Source organism: Rhea pennata, chromosome 1 (assembly GCF_028389875.1).
Source record: "Rhea pennata isolate bPtePen1 chromosome 1, bPtePen1.pri, whole genome shotgun sequence".
Classification (NCBI taxonomy): Eukaryota; Metazoa; Chordata; class Aves; order Rheiformes; family Rheidae; genus Rhea; species Rhea pennata.
Window position 1 is genome coordinate 120,436,507 of NC_084663.1, and position 19,898 is coordinate 120,456,404.

A 19,898-nucleotide genomic window follows, 5' to 3' on the forward strand; every position below is an offset into this window, starting at 1 on the left:
AAGTTTCAGTTACAACTGTTTGGCCAAATCCAAGAATAAGGGGGGAGGAGGGGATGGTGGAAGAACAGGAACGCAGTAGGTTTTGCTCTTACTATAAAGGAAAAGAAAGCATTATGAGACTCTGAGAAGTTCCATCAGTGCTTCCAAGTTCGGCAGGTGATGGCACTAGTATCAGGCATTCTTCTTGCTGTCCCAATGGAAAGTTATCACAAGGTTGCCCAAATTTTGTATTTTGAGCAAAAATGAATCAATAAATAAACAAACTACAATTAAAACAGCTTCAGAAAACATTTGCCAGGGATTAAATCTAAAAGCTCCCACGATTCAACCTGCACTGAACACTTCCTAGTACTCCCTTCAGTGGCTGAGTCCATTACAACTACAAGGGGCAGCTGCAGTCCTGGAGAGATGCCAGATACAAAAGTGGACAGAATTCACCTCTGTAGTGTTCATAATGCTCCTCATGTTCACCCCATGGAGAAGAAAGTGATTTGAATGCAGAAAGAAAGGAGATAGCAGGGCCAAGGGAATAAAATGGGGGAACCAGCCTTGTCGCTGGACATGCAGAAATAAGCAGCAAGTGGTAGAGCAGGAACTGGAACTGGTGCCCAGGAGGACAAAAGAGAATCATAACATTGGATTTAAGGGCAGTGGAGGAAGGTCACAGGTTGGGAGCAGGCTGGCAGTAGGAATGCAAAGGTGATGAGGAAATAAGGTGGGATTAGGAAACTAGCTGAGGGTGCAAGACTACAACAAGTGAGCTGTAGGATGGGATACGGTCCGGCTCTGAGTGAAAAACCATGTGAAGAGAACAGGGACTGAAAGCCAAGGAAGATGGGGAATGTGAAGAGGGGCAGAAAAGGAGCGTAACTGGAGAGTGAGAGGAAGGTTGGGAGCTCTGAATGAGAAGACTGGTTCTGAGTCATGAGAACAAGATACCAAGGAAATAAGGACTGATATAGGGAAGGCCTGGAGGGCAGATTAGTTTTGGAATCCTAAGCAGAAAAGCCAAGACTAAAGCAAAAATGAGTTGGAAAAGACAGGAGAAGAGGTCATACTTTGGAGAAATGAATACAAAAGATTATATCTTCTAAAGAATATTCTTGTCCTGAATCCTGGATGTCTGACTTTTACTAGTCCTCTGCTGTCAGCAGGTGCATGTAAACCCCACTGGCAAATCACTACAGCTGGGTCAAATACAGAATAAGAATCTAGGGTCACTAAGATTAAATCCATTTTTGGCAAGGTCCTTAACAAGGCTAATCTTGATGATTACTTATGTGGTTGTCAGTAAATTCTGTTTCTGTTTTGCAGGAGCAGGAGGAAAGTGAGTTCAGTTTGCTTTAGAAAAAGCTAAAAGTAAAATGCACTTAAAGCAGGCCAAAGCAAAACGTGTTGAAGGAACATTGCTAGAGTTGTGAGGGCAAGAACTCATCAGGCATAAAGTACCAGAAATTAAGCATGCAAACACAGTCATAGCTTGCCCCTATGTTAAGTATGTGTTACAGCGTGGCTAGATTTCATGGCTGTTGTCAGAACTGGCCAATTCATTTGTCTAAATGCAAAAAAAAATTTGCCAAGATGGCTAGATTTCAAAAAAGCTCCATCAGAACTCAGGCACAGTTCCAACAGAGCTACATCTGCCAAACAGAAACCTGATTATTTTCCTGCCAGCTTATCCACTCAGCTTTTCAGCAGCAAGCTTAGGAAACTGCTAGCTTCCAAGATCCAGATCTTATGACAGAGACAAGGTACAAGCAAGGGATATTTGGGAGTGCTGTGCCACATCTCTGTGGGCCAAAGTCATTGGGGTCTGCAGATCTCCGAAGTAGATGGCTGGACAGACAAGGACATCAGCTCTTCCTAAAAGTGGGGCAACTCATTTCATGTGTTGCTTGATTGCTCTGACCAACAACACAAGGAAGTTGATGGCTCTAGGTCAAAAATATATATATGCCCAATTCCCAAGTTTTTGGCTTCCTGACAGCCTGCCAGGTGGGATGCTCCCCAGCAAGGCTCTAAAAGCCCCATTCTTGGGTTCTCCAACAGCCAGGATTTCTTTTTGAAGTTATAGCCAAGAGACATTCAGTTCTACCTAAAATCTTACAGAGATTTCTTGAGAAAGCCCTCAAGATTTTGCTTTCATTTGGATATTCAGAAATCTCAAAATACAGAATGGGCAGGCTTCTGGTATTTAATTGCATGTTTATGTTGTTGCATATCTTTATTTGGATGTTACATTTGACAAGCCTTCATTCAAGATTGAACAAGGATGCTTCACGTATTGGGGTGCCTAGAAAGTGGGCAGTCAGAAGATTGAAAAAGAGAAAGAACAGTTTTATGGTAATGCAGATAAATGCTGTCCTGTGGAGCCAAATTCTGTATCTACTTTTGCCATAGATCTTTCGGATAATACTAATTAAATGGCTTAAATCTCTTTCTCAGGGGGTTGCTAATCTGGGCAATGTGACTAATTTATAGAAGGACATAGCACTCAGATGCAACTACATTTCAATAGCAGAAATGCTTTGAACATATAAATACTGTGTAACAGCAGATTAACTGGAAAAATCTTTTGTTTGGATAGTATTTTTCCAGGCCAGGTGTCTGCCTCGGGTAGAATCATTGCAGCTGGAAAGTTTCAGTTAGAACTCTTTGGCCGAATCTAAGAATAAAGAGGGGATGGTGGAAGAACAGGGACTTAGGAGGTTTCTGAATAGAACAAACAAAAATTTGTGAGTACTTTTAAGTTTAGTCTTTCTGTACCTCACTCACCATTTTCCAAAGAGCTCCTGGTCATCCAGGTAGGTTTTGAGAACGAACTCATGGTTTCTGAAAATACTCTAACACCACAGCGATTATCATCTCAGAAAAACTCATGAGGAAATCAATAATTATGTCTTCTGAACAGAGCATGGAAACAAAATACCAAATAGCAGCTCAAAAAGAACCTTTTATTCTGAATCACAGTTCAGATGGCTGGTTTGGGGTCGCCTTAGAAGTAGGCAGCAGAACTGAGAACTAAAGGACACATGATGTTGGATACAGGCAATAATCACCAACTCTCCCTCTATTTCTCTGACAAATAAATAGTGGACTGATCATATAAGAAATTGTACTATAAGTAAGCAGATTCAGGTACTGATATTAAGTCCCTTTACGATGTCATATTTCAGGGTACTTTTAGCTCCAGTGTGCAAGCTGGGTGATATTTTATATTTCTCAGAATCAAACATACCTGCCTGAAAATAATCACATTCACTTTAGAGTCTATAGAGGGAGAAAAGGAGGACAAATATTAACAGTATTTTAAAACAACAGGCCACCATTGACTATCTTTTCACTACTAACTCTCCAAGAGACTATCTACAATATGCTGGATAAAATCTCTATGTAGTTACAGAACAGAACAACATATAGCCATCTAGAAAAACACTGTGGCATTGCTGACCTCCAGCTAAAACAGCATAACCATGAAAATTGTTCAAGTCTGACATGCAAAGCTCAACTTTGACATTTTAGGTTTAGCATATGAGGGTAGGATAAGAACCTTTTTCAAGTAACAATCTCTCATGAAGGCCTGGGCGTTCTGAAGTGACGAGGACACTTTCTCTGCAGTCAGCACTGGCACCTCCAAAAAGATGACTACAACCCACACTCACATGTTATCTACTTTGCATGTACACTGGGTTACCACTCACATTGCAACTTGCACAACTCTGCTGAATCTGCCTTGCTGAGCGTGTGCAGGGCGATGCTGTATCACAGGTGCAGCAGGGGCATCTGAGTCCCCTGGCACTCCTCAAATGCACTGCATACTTATGGCATTTATGCAGCATATGCAAGCAGCGTGTATTTGAAATTTCTAACCAACCAATGGCCCCGGCAGCTGAATATCCAGAAATACAGCAGCATACTTTCAAGCCATAAGACGTCAAAATTATTGATAAAAGCAACAGTTCACAATCAAAATTGGTAGGGATGACAAATCTGCTTTCTGGGGGAGGAGCTGTCAAGTTTGAAATCTGCAGCCTATTGGAAGGAAAAAGAATATTGCACATGAGGTACCAGCTATCATTCAAAGTGGCCAGTAATGTTTTGGCCTACATGCCTGCATTTTAAAGACAGACTGCTGGATTTTTTGTCTGGTTACATTCATTTTCCTAGTCACTTGAAAAATGGTATCATCTAAGAGGCAGCATTTCCCAACAGACTTACCACAGTGAATAGCTACTGCAGTAGCAACACAACTACTAATTGGACATTCACTGCCTAAACTATGTCAACATATCTACAATATTATAGTGACGTCAAAAAAGGTACTACATACATAAAAAGAAAAAAAATCACAGTTAAATTAGCTTTTTATTTCACATCACATGAACAGTGCCACTTCTGGTCTCAGAAGTATGAGACGTCATGCCTTTTAGAGTCCAAGTTGCTAGTAGCTGAAAGCTAATCCCCTAACCTCTTGAAATAATAAGCAATTAATTCATTCTAGAATGAAAACAAGAAGGGGCTAACAAACAGAATAGAAGAAGATAAAAGATCAAATGCCTGTAACAAAATCATTTTACCTCAGTATTCTCTGTATCTTATCTAAAATGGACACAGAAATAGCTCTCCTTCCTTCCTCCTTTCCCCCACCAAAAAGCCCAGGAAAAGTTTCTAAGGACATCAGGAAAGGTGACATTTTATTTCAGTTTTTCCTACAGGCTCACCTGAAGTGCATTGGTTAGTGGCTCCATTGCTCAAAACTAGATGCTACTGCAGTCAGGTTTTCTATCTTTTGTGTCCTTGTGAATGGGTCTGAATATTAGCAGTGCAATGCTAGAAAATTCCTATCTTCATCTATTGCTGAAGTCTTTTAAGTCCATCTGAACCTCCTTGTTTGGTATTATTCGCATCAATTTTAAACATACTGTTAAAATTTCAAGTCATCTTTATTTATAGTTCATTTTAGTGCTACCTTTTTAAAGCACTAGGAACACTCAGAAAAGAATATTTAAAAATAATAAAGCAAGGCTAATGCATTTAGCTGCTGCCTCTGCCTACTGATAGAAAGGCATACTTTAAAATTCTCATTTTATTTGTTAAAAGCTGGGAAGTCACAGGCTAATGAAAATACGGGTTTAGCCATCCAGCAGAGATACAATCAGCAGTGCAACTTAGGTGACAAAACATTCATCCGCTGACTGAATGTGCGTAGTAAAAACAGGGTTGTGGAGTCTGCTCATAAAAAGCTTGTTTTTGCATGGCTTCCTTTTAGAAAGGAATACTTTGCTTTGCTAATTGAATGAAGTAGAGTACAAGTCAAGAAAGAACAAGGCGCAGTGTATGATTATTACCTACACCACCATTAAAAGTAAACAAAAATCTGGATTAGTGTTCTTAGAGTTCATTCACTGACTGCCAGTACAATTCTACGTGTGTAACTGCATTTCTACAAGCCACATGCCCCCTAGCTTGGCTTTAGCTTTCCACGTGACCCTTACCTTTTACTGTCACGTGAACGCTCTGGCTGGTAGACAGCTGGGGTTGAACTAGGACGTTGCATGTGTACTCGCCTTCATCCACTTCCTTCTGCACGTCTGAAAGCTTCAATGTCCCGTTGTTTTCAAATGCCACTTGACGGTGGTTAAAAGGTAACAAGTTTGAGTTCTTGTACCACTTGATGGAGTAATATGGGTAGCCAATTACACGGCAATGGATGTAGGTGTCCCGGCCGGCTATTGCTGTGATGTTTTTCATTGGTCGAATGCTTGCTGGTCCTATAAAGGTAAACAGAAACTCTTGAAAATAATTTAAAGGCACGTTTGCTTGAGGAAATATGCATATATATTTTCAGAATATACAAATGTTAGCAACTTTTAGAGACGCAGCCTGCATGACACTTCTTCTTAGTACCTGACAGTTTTTGCTTTCAAGAACCACTTATGCAGTCTCCCTAATCTTTATATGTTCTAGTTTTTCCTCACTCTGCAGCATACATACTAATTAGGTGGGGGTATATATTTGTATTATCGAACACTTGTCTGATAAAATCTTTGCTGCATTACAAATTAAAGGCTGAGGATGATTTAATTAATGTGCAATACTAAAACTGACACTAAGCTAGAATCCTGTTACACATGAGAACACTGACAAAGTTAGCATTTATTTGGACATACATAAAATATAATACCATGAGGATGGGTATTATGCCATGTATAGCTAGAAATGCAAGCTAAAGTCCTGTATACATGAATAATTACAATGAATGTTGAACAAGTAAAGGAGGAAGGAAAAAAAAAACATGCACAGCAGGAATAAAGTAAAGAAACAATGAAGTAATAGAGATGAGTATAGGAAAAAAGACTGTAGAACACAAGTCAAAGGGTATCTTCAACATTTAACCATACCATACACTTTCTAGATGGGGCTGAAGAGGCAGGGTGGGAAGGGGTGGGGGGAGAAGAAAAGGAGAGGAAAAACAGTAAGTTGGTTTTGGCATTCCAAGACTCAGTTCAACACATGCAACAATCTTCTTCTCCACTACAATGAGTTATGTGTGTTTTTTTGAGGAGCTGATTTGACAAGCACCTCTTACGTTTATTCGAGCCTGGTACAGGACGACTCCGGCAGAGTTGTTGGCAGTACAGCGATAAACTCCACCGTCTCGGACCTGAGTGTTAGAGATATTCAGGTAACTGACCACATTCCCTTCGGAGGTGATAATCTGGCTGATACGATGACTGCCATCCTTTACTATGGGATCTTCATCCAGCGTCCAAGTGATCGTAGGCAGAGGAGTCCCCTTCACATTGCACATAAGGGAGACTGGCTCTCCTGGACTCACCACTTTCTCACTGAAAGCAGAAATGATTTTGGGAGTTCCATCTGCCAAGGGAAAGAAAAGCAAGATAATAGTATATATGTGCCATAAAGATGTTTGCTCTATCTTTGCCTATCACCAGAGCCAAGAATTTTTTAGAAGAGGTGCAAACAGCTATGCTCCAGCTGAGGGAGGGAAATACATTTTCCTACTAGACTGCTTATTTGATGCTTTCCTTTCTGCAGGTTTCTTTTTTCATCTTCCAAGAAACCTGTTATTGATCCCTGCTGGAGAAAGAGCACTCAAATGGATGGAGCATGGCTTGGCAATATTAACTCCTGGGTTTTTGTGGAACATAGACTATGCACAGTTCATCGCTAAAGACATACAGCAAAACTTTACCACATCTGGAATTTTACTCGTGGTACATTTCAGCTCATTTGAAAGTTAGGGATGAGTCCTGTTGGCAAGAGCCAGGCATAACTTGCTTAGGCTAATTCCACACAGCTGTACCAGTTCATCTCGCCCTGACCCGCACTACCCCTTTTAGAAAACTATTAAATTAAGCTTTTTCCTGAATACAGAATTGCCAGCAATAGTGGTTATGCCAATTTCTTTTTGTGGTCATTTTGTACTGCAGATAAATATCCCTCTGGGAGGAGAGCATTCAAATACTTTCTATTGTGATCCATGTCACAATTTACTCAGCCTCTCCCAGGCACCCGAATAAAGAGAATGGATGGAGATACAAACTTAGAGATTTTCAGCAGGGAGTAGAATTAAATAATTACCTACTCAGAGAGTTCAGAGGGGTAATGTTTAGGAAAGCTGACACTCTGCTATTAGTAAGAAAGTTCTTTCTGAGATCATGCAATGCCTGATTGTTCTTTGAAAATTATACTTTCAAAGCTGTATCTAGAATGAATTTCAGTATAATGGGGTGTAAAAGTGCAAGAGGCCATACATCAGAGCAGCATGCAAAACAGAGAAAGCAATCTAGTCGGAAGTCTGGAAAACAATGCTGTAGGCTACTGTCTGGTTTTAAAGAGCCAAGTGGCGAGTGAGCTAGCTTCAGTGATCCTACAATAACAGCGCCCAAAAGAAACAGAAGAAAAATGCTCTGTGTGACACAGAGAAGGGCTGCAGACATCTGAAAACGCTTCTCGCCTTGTGGATGGAGCCCTTTAAAGACAAGTCCTTTCAGTTTCATACAGGAGAGAGGAAGTTAGGATGAGAGTGACAAGTCTCATTCTCTGTGCTAGGTACTATCTGTTCGAGGACACTACATACTTCCTCTGCGTGTACGCTCAGCTGTAAGTGCTCACATCTGAGGGAGGCTTCAGCCACGATGATCCCCCTGGAAATCACAATTCTTACATTGCAATTTCAGTGCAGCATCAGCCAGGAGGTTGAGGGAAAAGGCACAATGTGTACAAGGCCTGCCACAAAATGGGCTGAATCATAGCAGGGCTAAAAAACAGGGCTGTAACATTCCCTCTCCTGTCACATAACCAAACACATAGGGCACTGCCATTCCCAGAATGCTGGAAAAAAGCCCCAAGAGGGGCATTTGATTTGAGGTCCTAATTTTCTCCTCTTTCCCCATCTCCCCTTCATTTCTGTCCCACTGGCTGTGTGACAGAGTGTTAAAATATTTATTTCTTTTCACCTTTGAATTCCCTTCATTTCCTGTGTAATAAGTGTTGTCACCTGTCAGAAAACAAAACAACAACGGCAAAAAAGGGCTTTTTATCCTGAGGAATAAAGGAAACTGACACAGGACCAATATATTTGTGGGTGTGCATAGTATGTACCTCTGCCGCCCCTCCTATCCTTTTCTTCTTAATTCAAGTGACAGGCTTTTGGGGGAGATGAAAGCAGACATTATTTTCCCAGTGAGACCAGAGTGTCTTTGAAATCTTTCCTGCTGTTGCTCTCTGATAACCTGCACTCTCTCAACATCATGATAGATTATCAATATGCTCTTTAGGCTTTCTTAGTCACAGCAGATGGTTGCCGAGGTAACTAGGTCCAGGCAGGTAATCTCCCCTTTTTCTATAAAGACTCTAAAAATAGTGTCCATGCCCCAACCACACTACAGCCTCATTAGCGAACTGGCTCTGTACAAACTGATCACTTTCCTCAGCTGATTATCAGGTGGAAGAGTGTTCCAGTTACTGAATGTGCTCTCCAGGCCTTCAGCCAATATGTTCAACCAGAAGAGACATGGCAAGAAGGAGGTATTTGGAATTGAACAGGGACCTCTTCTCTCTTGTCCTGCTGAAAAGCTGATGTAGAAAATCAGCACTGAAAAAAAAATGGCTGGCAGGACTGCTCAAGAGGGATATTTTTTTCAAATGATTTTTTTCCTTCCATTAGGAGGCACAAGAAATCCCACTGAAACCTTATGGTACCCTCTTTTCTTGTTTATGGTCTTCTTTACACATCACTTTACACCAAAGACAACATAAATATTATGGAGCTATCATACCACTTTACAACGACCAGAGCTGCCAAAACAGGTGGTGACTGACCTTCTAGCACCACCTGAACATAGTCTTGAGCAGACATCTTGTCTTTGCGCACAAAGCACTGGTATGCGCCACCATCACTCTTGGCCATGCCATCCATAATAAGGTTCTCCCGGTTGACTCCGGTAATCCGGACATTGTTACCAGGGTTGATGATTTCACCGTTGCGATACCAGGAGAGCTCCTGGTCCTCAGTTCCTGTCACACTGCAGGACAAGGACACTTGACTACCAACACTACTTTTTACTTTCCGTGGACTGATTGTGGCTTTTAGTTGTTCTGAAAATTTAAAACAAAAAGAAGGAAGGAAAGGAAAAAGGAAGTAGAGAATGTTAAGTACAGAAGTATGTTTATGTTTGAGTAAAAAATTAACTCTCAACTATGGAAAACAACAAAAACACACTATATACTTCTGAAAAAAATTAAATTATGGTGTTCTATTTATCAAACATTTCCCCAATCAGCATTCATGACACAATGATTAGCTCTGTAGGAGTAACTCTTTTATCACATGATATAGTCTTCTTGACTATGCCTAAACAAATAGTAGCAGAAGACAGACAGAATAAAATGTTTGGTGCTGAGGGCATACCGTCAGCACTACACATGTTTTGGGAAGGCAGGACATTGCTTCAGATTAGCTTAGGCTGGACCTTTGAGATGCATTAGATGCATTCCTGAAACTCATCTTCTTGTTCAGGTTTATCCAAAAGGAATCTAGTTTACACATTCCAAAACCACTCCCTGATGTGAACATGTGCAGCAAATGCCTATGGCCAGGAGACGTGCTTCTGCAGAGTGAGAAATCTACACTAAAATGTTAACACAGATGAGCCCATAGACATCAGTGGGATCTGTCCACATGTAACAGTTTCCTTGTATGGGCTCACTAAATTTTCTGCCCCAACACAGCAGTGCTACAGTATTTTCAAATCAGCCTTAAGAAGCAGGATATAGGTTCCAAAATAAAAAATGGATTTTTTTTTAATTTAATTAACAGTTACTGGCATACTCGCTGCAGGCCTCCTTCCATGCTTTGTATATTTTGGTTCGGCTTCATTATAAAGATAAGGGATTACTTTGGAGTGTGCATTCAGACTGGATTCTAATGCAGGTTCAATACTGCCTCTGTCAATAAGAATAAAAGGCATAATACATTTCCTTGCGTATAAGCAACACTGATACAATTTCTGGTACTAAATACATTCTAATCTATCCTATTTATTTCTTACTAACTTACATACACACATATACATACATTCACATGCATGAAAACTTCCTAAACTAAGTCATTCACTATATAGAACATTTTATAACACAATTGTTGGAAGAAATCTTTACTGCTCTCCACTACATGTTGCCAAAAATTACTGGCCCATTGGGGATGGAGGCCTCAGGAAGAACATGGGTCGGTGGCTCCAGTCATTCCAGATCACAGATATTTTTTGCAATACACTTCCTTCAAAATGGTTCAGAGTAGTATCTAATTTATGCTCAAATACATACTACAAATCACTGAACATCTCCGAGTTTCCTATACAAAAGACCACAAAAGCTCAAAACTCGCAATGACCCATTAAACAGAAAAGGCATACCCAAGGGCACCACCAGTATCATGGAGTCAAGATGACTCAAGAAAGTGGACTACAACCTCCACTACAGAGGAGGGTAAACATCCTCCTGATTGTTGCTTCCTGCCAATCTGATTCAGAAGAGATCTACTGGCTGGTTGATCACTGTGTCCATAACTAAAACATATCACCAGGCACTGGAAATACTTCTGATATCACTAGAAATACCATTACCTCTTCTCTCTGCAAGTTTTGTCTTTGTATCATACATAGTAGATTGAATTCAACTAATTTTTATAAATATATTTAAAAAACAAGGCTCCTCTCCGTTACAATTCAAAAATTATTGACCTATGATCTCTACTTTATATTACCCAAATCTGTTGGGTGTAATTCTTTTATGGCCTGAACTGATGTCTCTCTTTTGCAGTCTTAGTTGTATAGTATAGATGGAAAAGTTAGCTCACTAAGGACTATATCTAGTCCAGGAAATAATCTTTTTTTTTTTTTTTTTTTTTTTTTTTTTAACAATAGAAGAATAACATTTTTCCAGTGCAGAGTTTCTGAGTAATAATTACCTTTGCTAGAATTTGTGAAACATTCAGAATATTCACACATGAATACTCGACTTAGCAGAGGTATGAGTATTCAGTGTTACTGAACAGCATGAGTCATAGCAACAAGAGTTTGGCAGCTTTATTCATGATAGCATTTGCAATTTCTTTTTAAAATCCAATTCAGGCTTCTAAATTACATATCCTCTATGTGATAAATTATATAGCCACATTATTAATTGCATCTATTTGCACTTCTGATAGCTCAGTTGTCCAACTAACCCATCTCCGCAGAGTCTGCTTTCTGATATTGCACAACTTTGAGAAGTTGAAGCATTGCCAATGTTCCTAAATCTTGCTGAAGTAACAAAATGGAAAGTATAGCAAGGCATGACAATTTTTTCCCAGGTGCAAACCACCCTGCAAGAAATGGACCAAGAACTCAACTTAGTCCAAGGACTTACGTTTTACATATAATCGCCCTATCATCTCAGCAGTACCATAGTTGTTCCACACTTCGCAGACATAGTTGCCTGTGTCCGAGGGACGTGTGTTCTCTATCAGTAGACCTGTAACAGTCTGCCGAAACCTGCTGTCAGGCTCCCAGGGAACATTATCCTTCAGCCAACGATACTTTGGTGCGGGATGCCCTGATGCTTTGCAAGGCAGCTCCACTCGCTGTCCTGCCATGGCTTTACGATGGTCAAACCCATCTAGAATAGATGGAGCTGAATTTGCTGGATCTGAAAGAGAAAAAAGAGGGTTTCAACAGGAGCATTAAAATTATTTCATTCTCTGAGCAATATGCCAATATTTATTCTCCTCTGTTGGACTTGCTACCCAGTCCCAGTATTTTATGTACTACAGTTTGCTACTGTGCCTCAGCCATCAGTTTGTAATATCTCTGTAGTGGTGGCTGAGATCCAGCAGCATGTACTAACGAAATATCTCATGGCTACTTGGAAACCCTCCCACTGGATTTTTTCCAGGTGGCAACCATTTCTCTGATCATCCTTCATGTCTCCCATCAGAGAAATGGAGAGCCAGAAATGTATTGCCTTAACAATTATTACTGCTGTCCCTGCACTACTCCACTAGAATGAAGCCAACACATTCTCCCTGTTTCTCAATGGTCAGAATGTTTTGAATTAAAGGAGTGATTTATTCCCTTGTCAGAAAAGAAATGGATAAAGACATAGGAATCACTATCTGTAGACTACCAAACAGACAGGCCTTTTCTTCTCTGGAGAAAGAACTTGAGGTGGCAAGAGCAATTTACAACTTAATACTCCAACTTTCTGTGCTCAACTTACTGATAAAAGCAGCTCTCAGCTAAACACATTTACATAGCAGCTGGGATGTATTTATGTGTGTCATAGAAATCTGGCAGAGTGCCTTCACCAGAGGTGCATGTACCTCACCAAAGATAGTAAAGTATTTGTGAGGCTGGGTCTTTTAGTTCGAAAATGCTTGGGGAAAGAGACTGATAGGATTTTTTTAGTTTTGTGTAGCATGTAGCACAATGGAAGCCCATCCAGTCATGACATCTTGGAGCTACTGCGACATAAATATCAAATAATAAATCAACGAATATTTCATAAATAAATAAATAAATAAATGATAAATATATCAAAAAAATATTTCAACGGTTACTCATCTTAACCCACAATGCTAAGATTCCTGTCTCACAGAGAAAGTTCACATACTGATCAACTCCTTTAACTCCTGTCTAGTACACTGGTCTCTTTCTGGGTATATTGCGGAGTAGCTGACTAGATGTAACTGCAACCACTTTGACATTATCAAGTGGATTTTAAATTAGTCCAGGTACTGCTCACAAGACAGTTGCAGCAGGTTCCTTAATATTAAAGAAAAGAATATTAAAATGCATAGTCCATGACAAATTCAAGCTACTCAAGTTATAGTGCAATCAGTTTCTAAGTTACTTGGTTTAAAACTAGCTTAGACATATCTTCATAAACTATTGTCACACCTGGAGGGATACACTTGAGAGCAAACTACTTGTTCTATGTTAGCTAGAGACGCTATGCAAGTTACACTACCAATCCTGTTGGTGCCAGCAAAGTTGAGCCACTAAAGGCAACAAAACATTCTTTTTACAGCAACTTACTCTCTGTCTCATTAGAAACACACCAGCCAGTATCTAAACAAATTATTTTGCATGAATTGATAAACAATAATGAATATTCACCACCAAATGCTTCATCCCCAGGTAAGCAAAGACTATTTAAGGATGTAAAATGTAAGCAAAAAATGCATGTAAAATGTGTGTAGATCTTTCACAACTATATTAATTGATTCTCTGATCTCAGTTCTTAAAAGACTCATTATTTTTAAATGTAGAAAGATCCACCAACAGAAAAGAAAACACAACAGAGAAATACTTAGAGACACACTCTGTCCATAACTGCAATACGTGTTCAGTAGCCTCACAGGACTGGAAACGAGAGCACAGTATAGCTCTAAGAGAGAGAACAATTAACTCCACAAAATTAAAAAATGCCAGGTATTGCACACTGGGACAGGTAAAATTTTCTACTCTGATTTGGTCTGTGGAGGAAAATAGAAAAGGAAACTCCAGACAGAGCACATCTTCTGGGTGCTTGCCATGAACTATAGAAGAGAGAGATCTTCCACTTTTCCCCCCTTTTCAGTGCAATAACTAGGAATTTTCCTGTGGTAACCAAAATACAAGCCCAATTTTATTTATATTACCACTGGCTCAGCTTTAGCATGATTTCATACAGAAACAGACCATAAAATCGAGCCAGCTAGAAGGATAAGAGCCTGCCTTTCCTTGTAAGACCAAAGCAGGCAGATTAATGTGCAGGAATAATATTTCTTCATCTGGCTGGGAAAAGCAGAGGCAAGAGTTTTACCCACAGGGGACACATGTCAAAGAAAGAAGCTCCTGGATCTGACTGGTAAGTAATTCTAACCTGAACAATCACACTATTTTTAGCATTAGTATATTTAGGAGCTGATTTGTGTGTTCAGAAGGCTTCAAAATCCTTCAGCAATGCTTATACTAGGCAAGAAGTTTGTTGCTAATCCAAATCCTTGTGTCCACTTCTGTTTCCCTTAGAGCTCTCCAGGAGACGGGGAATTAAATCACTAGATTTTTGTGATAAAAAGACTGAAAGACAAAAGGACAAGGTCAAGACAAGAGGAGAATGACACTTCTAACTGTTAGCTTGTAATGGTCACCATATCCTGATGGACCTTTAAGGCAGGAGTTATATGTCTTAGAGAGAATTTAGTAAGAGTGAAATGGAGAGAAGGTCTGTAGGGTATTCAGTGGATAGGTGGACATGCCTTCTATAAGGCAATAACACAGTGAGAGAAAGCAGGAAGTCTGGGATATGCTGTCTGCTAATTCTGCTGATTTGGGAACACAATCATAGATGTGCACACATGGAAACCTAGAGTGCAGCTACAGGTGTCCAGCAAATGTGGGAGGGGAGGAGAGATGGAGAAGGGCTAATCCTACAAAGAAGTGCTCAAGAGTAAGTTCAAAACCCAGGCCTAGCATCTGCTCCTCCTTCCTGCCTTACCCACAATTGCTATCTCTTTTTCCTGAGACAAAATGGGGAGAAGAGAGAATTGGAGAAATACAATACTGACAACCCCCAAGTACTAGGGCCAAGAAGAGGAGATCAACAATCCGGGCTACACACTGCAGTCATGAGATGATTTGCAAACAGAAAGAAAAGTGAAAATATCCCACTTGCTGCCTTACAGTTTTCACATCTGCTGTGTAAGGCCACTGGCCCCAGGACTAGTAGATCTGCCCACAGGAAGCAGCCTGCTAACCCTCCTGCCTGCCTGCAGCACCCTGAGTGGCCTGGGCCAGGTCACATACCCTTTTCTGATTGGAATCCGCTCCTGTAAGCAGGAGAAAACACTCTTTACCCTGGGGAAGGAGTGTGGTGAATGAAAAGGAAGACTGAAATGCACCTCAGCTAACTTGAGACTCCTGCAGTGGAAGCAGAAGCTGAGCTAAGTGTGCTGGGTTTCTGCTGTAATTAACAGAGAGAAGTAGGTACCCTGGGGCAATTCATCTCACCCCAAAGTAGGTCCCTGAAATAGGTCAGATAGACTACCCCTAAAATTGACTGTTCCTCTCCATTGATAGCACAGAAGCTAAGGTGACTAGACACTTTCTCTGAGAATGTCTACTTTTAAAGAGATGAATCCCAGCCAGAGTCCTTTTATAAAACACTCCATACCTACTAAAAATCACTGAAATAAATGCCAAAGCCAGGCCAAGCACCCTGCAGCTTCTCTGGAAATATCTAATAGGAGGAGAAAAACAGGAAAAAGCAATTTAAAATTTGGACATTTTACTTCGCAGTACCAGCAGTAAGCTCGCAGCTGACCACTTCTACCATCCCCTTGACAGAGGAGCTGATCATTAGCGCCTACGGACACAAGCTCCTGCCTCGTCAGTTCAGAACACCAGAGACAGGCTTACATGGTATTTAGTTCAACATTATATATAAGGAAGCACCTGATACAAAAAGTCTTGCACTGTTGCTTTGTCGTGTTTCTCCAGTGTATCTATGCCTCGTGATACATCGGTAGTTGTACAGTCCATCCTCATTCTGTACGTCTAAAATATACAAGGCTCCCGTGGATGTGATGAGAAATCTAGGTCCTGAAAGACACAAGAAATCGCAGTGTTTATAATACCTGCAGTTTTTTACCATATTCTGTTTTCCCAGGCTTAGAGATGGAGGAAGCAGGCTGGAAGGTCCTGGAGGTTTTATTGCCAGAGTATAGAAGATGCTATTTATAAGTTTACTAAGTGAAAATGCATATAAAGACATTAATTCATTATTATTTTTATAAGAAAGAAAGGAATCTATTCAGAAAATGTGTGCAATGAAGGAAAGGAAGATTCCATGGTCAATATTACAATCACAGATATACACGAGGCACCTGAAATAAAATACATGGTAAATTGTTAATGGCAGAATTTAATCAAGTTTAATTCAACACGAGAGTGTGATATGACAGTAATTCACCTGCAGAGTTGTACACATTAGAAGGACTGTCTAGGATGACATGCATAATAAAACGTTATTAGCCAAAACGGCATTTGTTGTCCAGCTGCATCAGAAAACAGAGCAAAAAGGATAGTGTATTTCTTATGCTCTTGAAAATGTAATTGCTTGCATATAGAAAGCTTGTGTTTCAACACAAATTACTTTGAAACAAATGTGCTGTTGAATATAGTAGGAAGAGCACCTGAGAAGGTAATATTTCACAGTGACATAGTCAGATGCCTGAAATATATCCTAGAAAAGGTCACATGAAAAATGAAAAGCTGTCTTGCATCTTGTATTTGAATATGTTTAGTTGCAATTTTGGAGGACATGACATATATGGATTAATAAGAGTAAGTTAATTCAATAAAAATATTTTACCTAGCTTCTCCATTGCTAAGCATTTATTAATTTGCTAGTCAGCTCAATAGCTTGGCTTGAGCAAACATGTTAATGGTGTTTCCTAGATATAGCTGGCAGCTAACAGCTACTAGCAACCAGAAAGCATAGTCAGCAGGTGTGTAGGCACTCATCTGGTGCACCCTGTATCACAGGACTGTTCTTTACACTCCGTCAGTTTTACAGTTGGATTTCAAATCCACAGGTGAGACATCCACCATTTCTTAAGGAGGCCGTTTCATACTGATTCACAAAGAAGTGGTGCTTCCTGTTGGTCAGGGAATAGAATCATAGAATCAGAAAGGTTGGAAGGGACCTCTGGAGATCATCCAGTCCAACCTCCCTGCTCAGCAGGGTCATACAGAGCATGTTAGACAGGGTTGCATCCAGGAGGGCCTTGAAGATCTCCAGAGAAGGAGACTCCACAACCTCTCTGGGCAACCTGTGCCAGTGTTCTGTCACTCTCACAGGGAAGAAATTCCTTCTCACATTCAGGTGGAACTTCCTGTGGTTCAATTTCTGCCCATTGCCTCTTGTCCTGTCACATGGGACAGCTGAAAAGAGTTTGTCCCCATCCCCTTGACACCCTCCCTTCAGGTACTTAGACACATTGATAAGATCCCCCCTCAGGCTTCCATTCCCCAGGCTGAAGAGGCCCAGCTCTTGCAGCCGTTCCTCATAGGGCAGATGCTTCAGCTCTCGGATCATCTTCGTAGCCCTATGCTGGACTCTCTCCAGTAGCTCCATGTCTCTCTTGTGCTGGGAAGCCCAGAACTGGACACAGTACTCGAGATGAGGCCTCGCCAGGGCTGAATAGAGGGGCAGGACCACCTCCCTCGACCTGCTGGCAACATTCTTCCTAATACACCCCAGGAGACCATTGGCCTTCTTGGCCACAAGGGCACCAGCACTCCCAGGTCCTTCTCTGCAGAGCTGCTCTCCAGCAGGTCAGCGCCCAGCTTGTACTGGTGCCTAGGGTTATTTCTCCCTAGGTGCAGGACTCGGCACTTGCCCTTGTTGAACCTCAGGAGGTTCCTCTCTGCCCAACTCTCCAGCCTGTCCAGGTCTCTCTGAATGGCAGCACAGCCCTCAGGTGTATCAGCCACTCCTCCCAGCTTGATATCATTGAAATACTTTTATTAAAAGTATCGAATACTTTTTTTAAAACTGATTTTCATACTATAGCTCCTTGCTACATTGACATATTCTATATCAAATATTTCTTCCTTTTTACTTTTACAGTCCTCAAATGCTCAGAAATAATCATTTGACCCATTCCGCCTATCTTCTTCTCATCACTTAGGCACTCAGTGTCTGTTTACCCATTAACAAGGTTTATTTACTTTCATCCCTAATTCTAGGTTAGAAAGGATATTTAGAGTTTTGGTGTGGAAACCCCTGGGATGTTTGTCTCCTGCGTCAGATGCAAATTCCATGCTGAAATATTCATAAAGCAAATCTTCCTTTGCAAAGAAATACGTTACATTGAACTACGGGCAGATAAAGCCCAGTTGTCTGTCTTAGTCTGCAGGCAGCATGAAACAACAGGTTCAGGAGATGTGAATCACATTTAAGGATTTCACTTAGGATTAATGATGGATATGGAGGCAAAGGCAACCTCTTCCTGCTTCTGCTTCCAGCTGTGTGAGCACTGACCTTCTCTGTATTACAGCCAGGGTAGCCAATCAGCCATATGCTATCCCACAGCAATGTCATGTGGCTAGCAGAGCCTCCAGGCTGCGGAGGTGGAGCTGTGAGCTCCATGCAGACACGTCCTCTGGAGCCTGACCAACGCTTGCATCGAACTTTCTAAGTAGTATATGTACACAGCAAGGGATGTAACTCCATCACCAAACCACATCGGGGTGGACGTCAGCAGAGAAGCTGCTCAACTGCTCAACTGCTGTTGCATCGCGAGACCAGGAGCACACGTGAGCATCAGATGGTGATATTGGGGTGGCTGTGACCATCGTGGTCCCACCAGTAAATTTGCACATGCTGTGCATTTGTGTCAAGTGACTGAGCATCTAAACAGCCAAGAGGTAGAAATGGTACCCCCTGTACAAGAGCTTCACATAGCTTTCTTTTCTGGGAACTTGTAACTTTGCTAAACATGCATCACTCCAGTTCTACAGAGTCATGCTTGGGGATTACTTGTATGTGCAAGTTTAAGATTATACAAACACATCCAAAGTTTTAAAATGAATTCCATTTCCATGCTATTCTAAAGGTCCTTTGAGAAGTAAGTGCAATTTTGAGCCATGAACTATACAGACCATCATTAATAATTAAATTTAGCTCTCTTCTTCTGATAAGCATGAACTGTCACAGAGATTAAGTTAGAGATCAAATCCATAGCTTCTCTTCAAAGTGCTAAAAGCTCTCTTCCTCAATATTTCTATCTTATGCACTTTATTCCCAGTAATACTTACATTGGAATTGAAACTGAGGAAGTATATGGAGTGTCTACTGCCAAGCTCAAGGATGTGTATAGATATGTGGGTTACTTTCAGATCACATAGTACTGCCTTGCATTTGCAGGTGAAACCTGCTCTCTTCAGCTTTCATAGCAAGTTTTCTCTAATGCACTTATACATCTGGGTCAAACACAGTTGGTATATTTATTAAAAGCTTTCCATTTATTAAAAGAGCTTTATGAAAGCTATGCAGAGCCAAGAAATTGTTCAATGTTATCTTGTTGTTCTGTTTTCTACAGAAGTTATGAACATACTTGAGCTATCTAACACTGTTTAGATCATCTTCCTGTTGGAAATTACTCATGCAATTGTATAATAAAACCTTCACTTAATGTATTATCTAGAGACTTTTGCCTCACCCTCTTTAAAGATAACTAAAAATAAATAGTTATTGCCACACATCAGATGTTATCCCACAGCGTACATTTCTCAGCAACACATATTGTGTATAATTGCAGGGCTAACGCTTTTTCTTTTCCTCTC

General features: G+C 40.7%; 1 protein-coding gene across 3 annotated transcripts in view; it reads right to left on the reverse strand.

Moving 5' to 3' along the window:
• The window catches only part of DSCAM (DS cell adhesion molecule), a 384,026-nt gene that overhangs the window by 166,900 nt on the left and 197,228 nt on the right, over positions 1-19,898 (reverse strand). For all 3 annotated transcript variants that reach the window (XM_062573710.1, XM_062573727.1, XM_062573718.1), the window contains exons 2-6: positions 16,002-16,148; positions 11,935-12,213; positions 9,349-9,624; positions 6,583-6,879; positions 5,496-5,771 (exon numbers count right to left, since the gene is read on the reverse strand). In XM_062573710.1, the coding sequence (XP_062429694.1) occupies positions 5,496-5,771; positions 6,583-6,879; positions 9,349-9,624; positions 11,935-12,213; positions 16,002-16,148 (1,275 nt within the window). The remainder of the gene's footprint in view (positions 1-5,495; positions 5,772-6,582; positions 6,880-9,348; positions 9,625-11,934; positions 12,214-16,001; positions 16,149-19,898) is intronic.